Source organism: Hippopotamus amphibius, chromosome 9 (genome assembly GCF_030028045.1).
Source record: "Hippopotamus amphibius kiboko isolate mHipAmp2 chromosome 9, mHipAmp2.hap2, whole genome shotgun sequence".
In the NCBI taxonomy this organism is placed as follows: Eukaryota; Metazoa; Chordata; class Mammalia; order Artiodactyla; family Hippopotamidae; genus Hippopotamus; species Hippopotamus amphibius.
The window spans coordinates 123,761,961-123,773,413 of record NC_080194.1 but is presented as its reverse complement, the minus strand read 5'-3'; the positions used below and the strand labels follow the sequence as shown (position 1 = coordinate 123,773,413).

General features: G+C 40.8%; 1 protein-coding gene and 1 pseudogene across 1 annotated transcript; both read right to left on the bottom strand.

The window, feature by feature from the left end:
- Positions 1-6,514: 6,514 nt before the first annotated feature.
- On the bottom strand, positions 6,515-7,333 carry LOC130859887 (60S ribosomal protein L6-like; annotated as a pseudogene).
- A 1,342-nt stretch (positions 7,334-8,675) lies between these two features.
- Positions 8,676-9,925, bottom strand: LOC130859885 (2,4-dienoyl-CoA reductase [(3E)-enoyl-CoA-producing], mitochondrial-like). The gene has a single exon (XM_057747369.1). The coding sequence runs from the start codon at positions 9,923-9,925 to the stop codon at positions 8,942-8,944; it is 984 nt and encodes a 327-aa protein (XP_057603352.1). The 3' UTR covers positions 8,676-8,941.
- Between the last annotated feature and the right edge of the window lie 1,528 nt (positions 9,926-11,453).

The window sequence follows — 11,453 nt, the reverse complement described above, 5'->3', positions numbered from 1 at the left end:
CTCTGGTTGTCTTCAGTCACTTGAGGAATCTGTCCAGGGAAAACCATAAGTAAAGCAAGTGAAGAAGAAGCTACTGGATAAGGTGGATCTGCATCAGGGCAGTTAAGTACCAATTTAACTTTTAAAATTGCAAGCTTTCATTGCAATATCTGCTGTAAGTCCCACAATGAATGGAAACTTTATTTCATCTGGATATCAAACGTGAGCTATCACAGAAATGGAGGAAGTGCCTTATGAAGAACAAAAAGATCAGGGTCTTCAGTTCAACACACTGATGACAACAGGGTAGAGGGAGTTGACCATTGGAACTAAATGTGGACATTCTCAAAAAGTACTAATTTCCCCCACCAAGGTTCTGCTATACTCAGAGGAGGGGCAAGCAGACCTGCTGTACCGGAAGAGCTCTCCAGACATTTCTGATAAATTTCTTCCCTTCTCGTCTATATCCCTCCCCTCTCAAGTGAAAACCCCTGATCTAGAAAAATGAAGTTTGAGGGAGAAGCTGATGAGTCTATACAATCATGAAAAGAATGGGAAGCATGAATATAAACTTATTCACCAAATACAGAAGATATAAATATGTGAGTTAAAAAGACGTAAATGTAGAACAACAACAAAAATTCACTTAAGCCCAAATATTGTGTAGGTGGAACAGGCTAAAGATAGAAACAGGGTTTACCCCAAAAGGAGTTAAATGAGTTATAGGGTACCCACAATTAGAAAAGGAAAACAAGAGATTTCAGAGGGGATCCCCCAAAGCTTGGGGTATATGACCACTATGCCCACCTCTAAAACGTGGGGTAATTCTTAATCCCATAAACAAAAATTACCTCTTGTTAATAATGGGCCAATTATCATCTCCCTTCATTGGGCAAGACCTAGGCTTTTCTTAAGATCATTAACCAAAGCCCATCCCCCTTCTTTGGCTAATAAATAAAAGGATCGGAGAAGAAAACAAAAATAGTCTTGGGTCAGCTGTCCTCATTTGGTCACTGAAGACTCGAAGTAAATGGTCTGCTCTTTTTCTGGACCATGACGTGTCCCACAGGAACCCTGGCTGTCAAGCCCAAAGAGCAGGCTTGATGGGAATTTCTATTCAAGGGAAGTGTGTGGTGTGCTTATCTGGTTCTAGTGGTCCAGACCAAAACCACTTGGCTATACCTCTTGGCTAAAGACCCTGAGAACTGTCCTTTTCACCAATAAGCAGCAAAAATAATGGAGATCCTGATGCTAGATTCCACCCAGGAGTCAGGCAGGAAATCTCTTCTAATCATCTGTTTCTTTAGGTCAGCAACGTAGTCCTTCTTTTGAGTCAGGGATGATAAAGATCTCAGAGCAATTTTCAACCCTCCTTCATACCTCTACCTAATACCTTAAGAAGAAATGACTGCCTATTCTTTTCATTTAGGACTTAAGGGAGATGAGGAACTGAGGTACCAATCTGACAGCGCATATGTCTGTTCTTCCTGATATCCATCTCACTACCTCCTCCTAGAAGTGCTTGTCCTCTTGTACCCCTAGGGGAAAGACACACAGACAGACAAGGCCCATCTTCTTCCATAAAGTTGTCTGGTCTTTGGGTGCCTGATGCTTTGTGGCTGCTCAGTGATGCCAAATTTTCTTTCGGTCCCCACTCTATGCATACAAAGGAATAAATCAGTCAACACAGAAAAAGGAAAGGGTATACCTAGAGTGGGAAGCTGTTGACCCCAGTCACTCAGAAAGTTCAGGAGGAAATACCATACCAGTTAGATTCTTGGTCTGATCTTGACAAATTCCCCAAGAAAACACGATTATAACTTCAAGTTTAAATTCAGCAACTCAACTGCTTTTCAGGATGTTTTCCTTCCTTAAAGGGTCTCTCCACTTCGTTCCTAGTTCTCTTGTAATCTGGAATGTTAAACTGATCTGGCACTATTTGCATTTTAAGAGGAGCCTAGAAAGGACAATATTGAACTCAGAGGATACACCATTTGTGGTGCAATTTAGGAGCACTCAGATGGAGTTTGCTTGGGTACAGAAAGATTTTTAGGAATCACTTGTGTAGGCATAGGTGATTCCCATCTTGGCATGTCTGTCAATTTCTTTTGAACTTTCAAGATATTGAGAAAAGCAGTTAAGACTTGCTTCTTAAAGATAATCCTGGGTGTTGTAACTGCCTGCCTTCGCCCAGTTTTCTGACCATCCCTCCCCTAAATTTCACAATTCTCAATTGGCCACTCGTGGATTAGCCACAGCAAGTATGGAATTTGGAGTTGGCTTTCTCCTATCAATGGAAACTGCTCCTGAGCTGTTGGCACTCCCCATATGTGGGTGCAAGTTCTCAGGATTCAAGCCTTGCTTTAATATTAGCCTGAGCAATAAAAGGAAAGGGAACCATGAAAAATAAAAACAAATAAATAAACCTAATCCTGAATTCCTGGCAGAGATGTTTTTATATATGGTTTATTTTCAAATATTTCATTTACGTGGGAGACAGTTGACAGTAGTATTCCTGAGAGCTCAGTTTGTGCCTATCTTGCATCTAAGTTCTAAGTTAATCTTTTCATGATGACTTGGTCAGAACTGGAGATAAGGTTTTTAAATACTGTGGCAGTATGGCAGGCAAGAGCCACACAACAGAACAAACTTTGTTTAGAAGGAAGAAGTCTAAAGTGAGTTTCAGGGGTGAACAGGAATTCTACCCTCAAATCTTAAAATTCAAGAATTAGAGATGTGGGAGTTTGAATCTTAAAAGATGCAAATATAGGATTAATAAAAGGAAAAAATGACATAGTTCATAGTAAATCTACGGAAATTATTACTCCTAAGAGGCATCACAGTTGAAAAAAATACATTAGAATTTAAGAAACGTAAAAGGAAATGAAAGGAATCTATAATGTCTGGAGGGGACTCCTCATCTGATGTTTGCCTCAGGGGATCCAACCAAGCTCCCTTAAATTGATTTCTGATGCTACTGCTGGAAAAAGAATGCTGGATGCATGGATCATCAGGCTGGCTCGGGGGCAATTCTAATGAGCATAGGATGTTATAAAATTAAAAGAGGGCATGCTTCCCTGGTGGCACAGAGGTTAAGAATCCGCCTGCCAATGCAGGGGACATGAGTTCAAGTCCTGGTCCAGGAAGATCCCACATGCAACAGAGCAACTAAGCCTGTGCTCTAGAGCTTGCGAGCCACAATTATTGAGCCCATGTGCCACAACTACTGAAGTCCGCACACCTAGAGCCGGTGCTCCGCAACAAGAGAAGCCACCGCAATAAGTCCGCGCACGGCAACGAAGAGTAGCCCCAGCTCAACACAACTAGAGTAAGCCCACCAGCAGCACCGAAGACCCAACGCAGCCAAAAATAAACAGACAAAAAACCCCACTAGCAACAGCAACATATTAAAAAAAAAAAATTAAAAGAGGGCTAAATGCATCAAATACGTTTAAAAATTCACCACCATAAACTCAGACTGGAAAAGGCTGGATACGTATGGTTTTCCAGGAATAGCTCTCAATAGGTCTCAAGGGTATATTTCTGTGCAAGCTGAGGGCAGTGTGCAGCAGGTCTCCAAAGGGAAAACCAGAGAAAACCAGACAGAGGAGTGCGCGACGTAAGGGTCAGGAAGTAAGCTTTCTGCCCTGTCTTGTCTAGGCAGTTCTTTATGGAGGGTCTTACCTGATTTGTCAGACATTTTTAAAAGGACATGGAGCATGTGCAGATTTTCAGAGAAGAGGGAGCAGGAAGAAGTAGGTTCTATGGAAAATGGCCAAGATGTTAGCTCGTTTAAGAAGCAATTAAACAATGTCTTTGCTATATGGTGAGATTTCAAAGATGCCTGCTTGCAGAGCAGGTGCTGTCATCTATGAAAAGCAAAAACAGGCTTAAATTAAAAGCTAGAGAAATTGTGATTAGACATTCTGAGATTTCGGCATGATAAAATATTGGCAAATTCTTTGGCAAGAGAAAAAGGAATTAGAGACTTTGTGTTTAGAGATTTGCCTGACCAAGGGCACTGGGCTATCCCTAAGTCTGTTATGACCCTTTTCTGCTGGAGGATTCTGTTCCTAGGACATGAATGTGCACACAAAAGGGTCTTTTTTTCGGGGGGAGGGGGGTAGGATAAGAATTTTCTAGCTTCTCTCCTAGACATTCTAGAGATGACTTTTATTCAGTAAAAGGTCTTAATTTGCAGTTGTACAATTCCCCTGTGCAGTTTAAATATTTTCCCTTCCTATCTCTTCTCTTAACTGATAGAGAAGGTCACAAATGTGCTTGAGGTCCTAATATCATGTCACCTCCAACCTTTTCCAGGAGGAAGAATCCAAAATCAGCCCTTGTAAAAGGCTATTTCATATGCACCCTCTTATCTGATCCCCATAACTGCTCTTTCCTTCTCCACCCTTTTTCCTCTTTGCCTCTCTTTCCTATACCTTGGATTCTCCATTAATAAAAGTTTACAGATTTTCTATGGAAACATACCTTTGGCTTAAAGATTCCACCTGAATCTGTCACACTGTCACTGGTGCTTGGTGGATCAAGTAGGAGAGAGAGTGTGGAATTAGGATGGTGGCTGTGCTGCATGGCTGCTCCCCTGCCCTCAAGCTGCAAGTTCAGGCTTTTAACCTTGGGGTTGGGCCTGGCTCTCTGAGGAGCTCTGGCTCTGTCACCTGGAAGCCGGGCTCACTCTGGCTCATTCTGCAGAGCCCAAGGGGGGATATCTGTCCTCCACAGGCAATTAGCACAAAGCACTCACATGGCCAGAACACAGGAAAAAGTCTGTCCCAGAAGAAACGACCAGTTCTTTCACCTGAGCTCCTTCCTCAAACACAGATGACTAATTGAAAGAGAAACAAGAATAAATGCATTCCTTAAATAATTACTAATTATATAATTTTATCCTTTTCAAGGTACTTTCACAGGATCTAACTCAGTTGTTAAAATGCTTTCTATGGCGGGTGGTCTCCTCCCCATTTGGTAGATGAGTAAACCAAGCATAAGGTGAAAATAAAATAACTTGGTTAAACAGTGTTCATTTTCTCACTAGGCATAAACAGCCCATTCTATTCAGAGGCGGCTAGTATATTTTTGAAGTATAATTGATTTACATATAGTCGATATTATGTTAGTTTCACGTGTACAACATAGCAATTCAATATTTTTTATAGATTGTACTCCATTTAAAGTTATTACAAAATAATGGCTGTATTTCCTTGTGCTGTACAATACATGCTTGTTGCTTATTTCTTTTACACATAGTGGTTTGTATCTTTTAATTCCCTACCCTTATCGTGCCCCTCCCCCTTCCCTTGCCCCACCGATAACCACTAGCTTGTTCTCTATACCCGTGAGCCTGTTTCTGTTTTGATATATTCATTCATTTTATTTTTTAGATACCACATCTAAGTGATAGAGAGGAACAGAGAGCATTTGTCTGATTTATTTCACTAAGCATAATACCCTTTAGGTCCATCCATGTTGTTGCAAATGGCAGAATTTCATTCTATTTTATGGCTGCGTAATACTGCTTTGTAAAAATATATCACATCTCCTTTATGCATTCCTCTGTTGATGGACACTTAGGTTGCTTCCGTATCTTGGCCATTGTAAATAATGCTGCTATGAACATTGGGGTGCATGTATCTTTTCAAAGTAATGTTTTTGTTTTCTTTGGATATAGTGGAATTGCTCGTAGTTCTATTTTTAGTGTTTTGAGGAACCTCCATACTGTTTTCCATAGTTGCTGTGTCAATTTACATTTCCACCAGCAGTGTAATAGGGTTCCCTTTTCTCCATATCTTCACCAACATTTGTTATTTGTAGACTTTTTTTTTTTTAATTTGGCTGTACTGCACGACTTCCAGGATCTTAGTTCCCCGACCAGGGACTGAACTCATGCCCTTGGCAGTGGTTACTGGACAGCCGGGGAATTCCCTGTAGACTTTTTTTTTTTATAATAGCCATTCTGACAGATACAAGGTGCTCACACCTGTCTCATTGTGCCCTGGATTTGCATTTCTCTGATGATTAGTGATGTTGAGCATCTTTTCATATGCCTGTTGGCTACATGTATATCTATTTAAAATTTTTTTTATTTTTATTTTGTTTTATTTTGGCTGTGTTGGGTCTTCGTTGCTGCACACGGGCTTTCCCTAGCTGCAACGAGCAGGGTCTACTCTTCGTTGCGGTGAGTGGGCTTCTCACTGCGGTGGCTTCTCTTGTTGCCGAGCACGGGCTCTAGGTACATGGACTTCAGTAGCTGTAGCATGTGGGCTCAGTAGTTGTGGCTCAAGGGCTTGAGAGCTCAGGCTCAATAGTTGTGGCACACGGGCTTAGCTGCTCCATGGCATGTGTGTTCTTCCTGGACCAGTGCTCGAACCTGTGTCCCCTGCATTGGTAGGTGGATTCTTAACCACTGCGCCACCAGGGAAGCCCCTGTGTATATTTACTTTTAAAAAATGTCTATTCGTGTCTTCTGCCCACTTTTTTTAATGAACCGAGTTATTTAATTAAGTTCTTTCTAAGAAGTTTAGAACACTACTTTGTGAGGGTAAATTCCATTTGTGAGAGCAAACACAGAGCAGAGGTAGCCCTGGAGTCGAGGAACAGCTTTGATTCTTCACATAATTTGTGAGTCCACAGCTTTCTGATCAACCTTGCGCTGCTCTGTAATTTTGTATTTCTCTCTATGTCGAAGATCTCACCTTCCTGGTGCCTGGACTTACGCAGCTTCTTCTTCTTGAAGTAAGATCAGTGAGATATTCTGGGATTTTCACAACTGATATCAATTTTGGTGGAGGTGGCAATGGCAAATTTCTGGTGTGTTCTACGCAGAGGAACTCCACTGAGGGACAGAGGCCCAGTCATAAGAAGCAAGCCACTGCTCAGCTGCCTCATGAAAATGACCCTCTTGCCTCTGTGGCACCCAGTGAGGATGATCAGAATGGTCCCAGGAATGATGCTGGTGCACAGTTTTCTCATGTGCTTACTAAAGGGCTTTTTACCATGACTCAACAGTTTTTGAGGCCCATTTTCAGTAGGATAGTACCTAGGCATTTTGCAAAGTTTAACCACCCCGCTACCACCACAGTAGCAAGAACCTTTACCTTGTTTTTCTTTTCAACTTTGGATTTAGCTGCTGAGTATTTCCTCTTTACAAGGCCTTTCTGGAATACATAGCCAATTGGGAATATCTGCCAATTCCTCTGACCAGGACAGGGTTTTGGCTGCAGTGGGGCTTCCCCTTCTTAACCAGCTTCACCTTTTTAACCTTGCCACTAGCATCAGCCTTCTTGGCTTCAGGTTTTTTCTCCTTGGTATCTGGCTTCTCAGCCTTTTCACCCACCATCTTGCAAGCTGGGAAAGAGCCTTCTGCCCTTTTTTTTTTTTAATTTATTTATTTTATTGGCTGTGTTGGGTCTTTTTTGCTGTGTGCAGGCTTTCTTTTTAGTTGTGGTGAGTGGGGGCTACTCTTCATTGTGGTACACGGGCTCCTCATTGCCGTGGCTTCTCTTCTTGCGGAGCACAGGCTCTAGGTGCGTGGGCTTCAGTAGTTGCAGCACATGGGCTCAATAGTTGTGGCTCACAGGCTCTAAAGCGCAGGCTCAATAGTTGTGGCGCATGGGTTTAGTTGCTCCGTGGCATGTGGGATCTTCCTGGAGCAGGGATCGAACCCGTGTCCCCTGCACTGGCAGGCGGATTCTCAACCACTGCGCCACCTAGGAAGCCCTGCCCATTTTTAAATTGGGTTGTTTTTTTTGAATTGAGTTGTATGAGCTGTTTACATATTTTGGACATTAAACCCTTATTGGTCATATAATTTGCAAATATTTTCTCCCACTCAGTAGGCTGTCTTTTCATTTTGTTGACAGTTTCCTTTGCTTTGCAAAAGCTTTTAAGTTTAATTAGGTGCCATTCATTTATTTTTGCATTTGTTACCTTTGCCTTAGGACACAAATAAAGAAAAAATATTGCTACAATTTACATCAAAGAGTGTTCTGCCTACATTCTCTTCTGATAGTTTCATGGTTTCAGGTCTTATATTTAAGTCTTTAATCCACTTTGAGTTCATTTTTGTATATGGTGTGAGAAAATGTTCTAATTTCATTTTTTTACATGTAGCGGTCCAGTTTTCCCAGCACCACTTATTTAAGAAACTGTCTTTTCTCCATCATATATTCTTGCCTCCTTTGTCATAGATTAATTGACCATAAGTGCTCAGATTTATTTCTGAGCCATTTTGTTCCATTGATCTACGTTTTTGTGCCAGTATGATGCTGTTTTTTTTTGTTTTTTTTTAAGTTTTGTTTATCTTCTCTACACAGAGAATAGTTTATTTTTTTAGCATTTCCTATTCCAGTACACTTTATTTTTTTATAATAACATTTTATATTTTTTATTTTTTTTCTATTCTTTTTCAAATTCTTTTCCCATTTAGGTTATTACAGAATATTGAGCAGAGTTCCCTGTGCTATACAGTAGGTCCCTGCTGGTTATTCATCCTAAATATTGCAGTGTGTACATGTCAATCCCAAATTCCCAGTCTATCCCTCCTCCCTTGGTAACAATAAATTCATTGACAATATATACTTTAAAAGCTGAGATGGACTGCTATCTCCTAGGTATCACTTTCTCTAAACTCTGGAGACAGAATGAATTACTTCCCCTTTCACACTTTCACATTGCTGAAATATTTATCACAATGAATCATAAATAATTATTTACAGGTCTATCTATCCTGCTAGATAATGAGTTTTAAGAGAGCAAAGGCTGTAGATTATTCATGTTTTCTTTTTATTCTCAGTACCAAATAAAACATCTGGCTACAAAATAGGTCCTGGCAAAAACTTGTTTAAATTAACACTGAGCTATCTAAAGAAGACAATTCATAAGTCCAATGAAAAGGAAATACACTGCAATGACAGAGTCCATTAGAGTTACTATAAATCCTCTACTTTCATTTTGTCTTCCTGATGAGTTCTTCTGTTGTGTCCCACTGCTCCTTGGTGACCCTCCTCAGACTGTTGAATTCCCCTGAAATAAGTACTTCCTCTCCGCCATCAAATCTAATTACAGCTCCATTAATCCAAGAAGCATAATCACTACAAAGGAAAGCAGCAAGATTTGCAAGTTCTTCCACAGTTCCTAGCCGACCACAGGGAATTCTGTCAATCATGTCTTTCTCAAATGCTCCAGTTGGGTCAAGACGGCTGAAGGCACCTTTGGTTTTTATAGGCCCTGGTTGAATCACATTGAATCTCATTCCATATTTACCCCATTCAGCTGCAAGAGATTTGTTCATGGCCTCCACTCCTGCTTTAGCAGAAGCACTTGGTACTACAAAACCTGACCCAGTCTCAGCATAGATGGTTGTAATAGCAAGAAAGGATGCTCCTTTCTGTGCTTTGATTAGTTGCTTTCTGATTTCTAGTGTCACAAAAGCTGTGCCATTTAGAACTATGTCAGTTATGGTCTTCCAAGCATTAGCAGAGAGTCTTTCGGTGGGAGAAATAAAATTCCCTGCTGCATTGTTTATCACAATATCAGGATGTCCTACGACTTTGATCAGTTCTGACACAGTGCTTTGCACCATGCCAGGATCCCTCACATCACACTGAATTGCATGAACCTTATTTCCAGTTTGAGAAGAAATTTGTTCTGCAGTTGCTTTCAAAACATCAATTTTCCGGCTGGCTATCACACACTGTGCACCTAGGCTGGACAGATAAGTTGTCATTCCTTTACCAAGGCCAGTACCTCCTCCAGTAATGAATGCTACTTTTCCTTGAAAACTATTTGGTGGTAGCATCACTTTTTGTAAGGGTGGAAAGAATTTAGGCTGAAAATCTTCATTGTTTTGATATAATATTTTTGTTCCATAACTGAAAAACCGCTGAGGATCGCGGCCCCAAGCGCAGAGCACCCCGCCTAACAGCGCCATGTCGGGCGTCCGGACGTCTGGTGATGCTGTTTTAATTACTGCAGCTTTTTGGTGTAGCCTGAACTCAGGGAGTGTGGTACTTCCAGCTTTGTTCTTTTATCTCAAGATTGCTTTGGCAATTCGGGGTCTTTTGTGGTTCTATGTAAATTTCAGGATTATTTGTTCCAGTTCTGTGAAAAATGTCATGGGTATTTTGACAGGGATTGCATTAGGGTAGACTGCTTTGGGTAGTATGGACATGTTAACAACTTATTTCTTCCAATCCATGAACACGGGATGTCTTTTCTTTCTATCATCTTCAATTTTCTTCATCCTTATTTTATAGTTTTTAGAGTATAGGTCTTTCACCTCCTTGGTTAAGTTTATTTCTAGGCCTTTTATTCTTTTTGATGAGGAAGTTAGTATTTTTGACTCATCATCTAGGAGATGTTGCCTTTGAGTGTTTTTTGTGGGGAAATAGAGAAAAGGTGATTCCTACTGTCTCTGGCCTTAACATAAGAGTCTCATAGGCTTGAAGCTTAGACACTCACACCATCCTGTGTGAAGAGGAATCATCTACAAATGATGCTGAATAAACATGTAAAATGTGACTGGCAACCTGATTAGGTCATTAGATGTCATGAAAGATAAATTATCCCTGAACCTGCTGACTTAGAAACCATGTCATTCAAGGAATGGTCACTGAGGATGGACAGTGTCCCAAGTGCCGGTGGGGTACAGGGATAAGCAAGCTGAGCCTGGCCCTTGCCCAGTGGGGCTCCCAGCCCCGTAGACCTGTCTCCAACAAGTCTCTCATAATCATAAACACTGAGGGCTGCTTGTGCTGTGTGCCAGATGCTCTGCTCAGTAGTTTACATTGCCATGATGACCACACTACTCCCTGTACTACAAGAGAGGAACAAAGGCTCAGAGGTAGTAGATAACTGTCCAGCACACATGGACTAGGTAGTAAATGGCAGAGCTGCTTAAACTATGTCTATTTGACTATAAAGTCCACAACCACAAAAAACTGGAAAATCTCAATGTCCATCAGTGGGGAATTCAGTAAATATATCACCTCCTTGGAATACTGTACAAAATGTGATCATAGGTCTCTGTAAGACTTCACTTTTGTTAATTTAATATTATTTTATTTACTTTTCCACTTTATTATCAATCCCACCCTCATTCCCCTCAACTCTCTCATAGGCACCTCCTCTGTCCCATGTGTTTGACATGTGAGTGTTTTGGTATGTATTGAATCCTTGTAAAACATGTAATGTTGTTTTCTGTATGTAAATGTTTTAAATTTGTATCAATGTTGTTGTACTATATGTCCCATTCTGCTTATCTTTTAACTCCTTTTTTCCCCCATAATGTTATTACTTATGTTTTAAAACATATGTCCATGTTGTTATGTGTACATTCAGTTTAGTGGGTTTGTTTTTAATAAGTTTCTTCCTTCCTTCCTTCCTTCCTTCCTTCCTTCCTTCCTTCCTTCCTTCCTTCCTTTCGCTGTGTTGAGACTTTGATGCTATGTGCAGGCTTT

Bases quoted from the DNA above. Each gene is read 5' to 3' on its own strand.
- LOC130859885 (XM_057747369.1), bottom strand. From the start codon at position 9,925: ATGGCGCTGTTAGGCGGGGTGCTCTGCGCTTGGGGCCGCGATCCTCAG.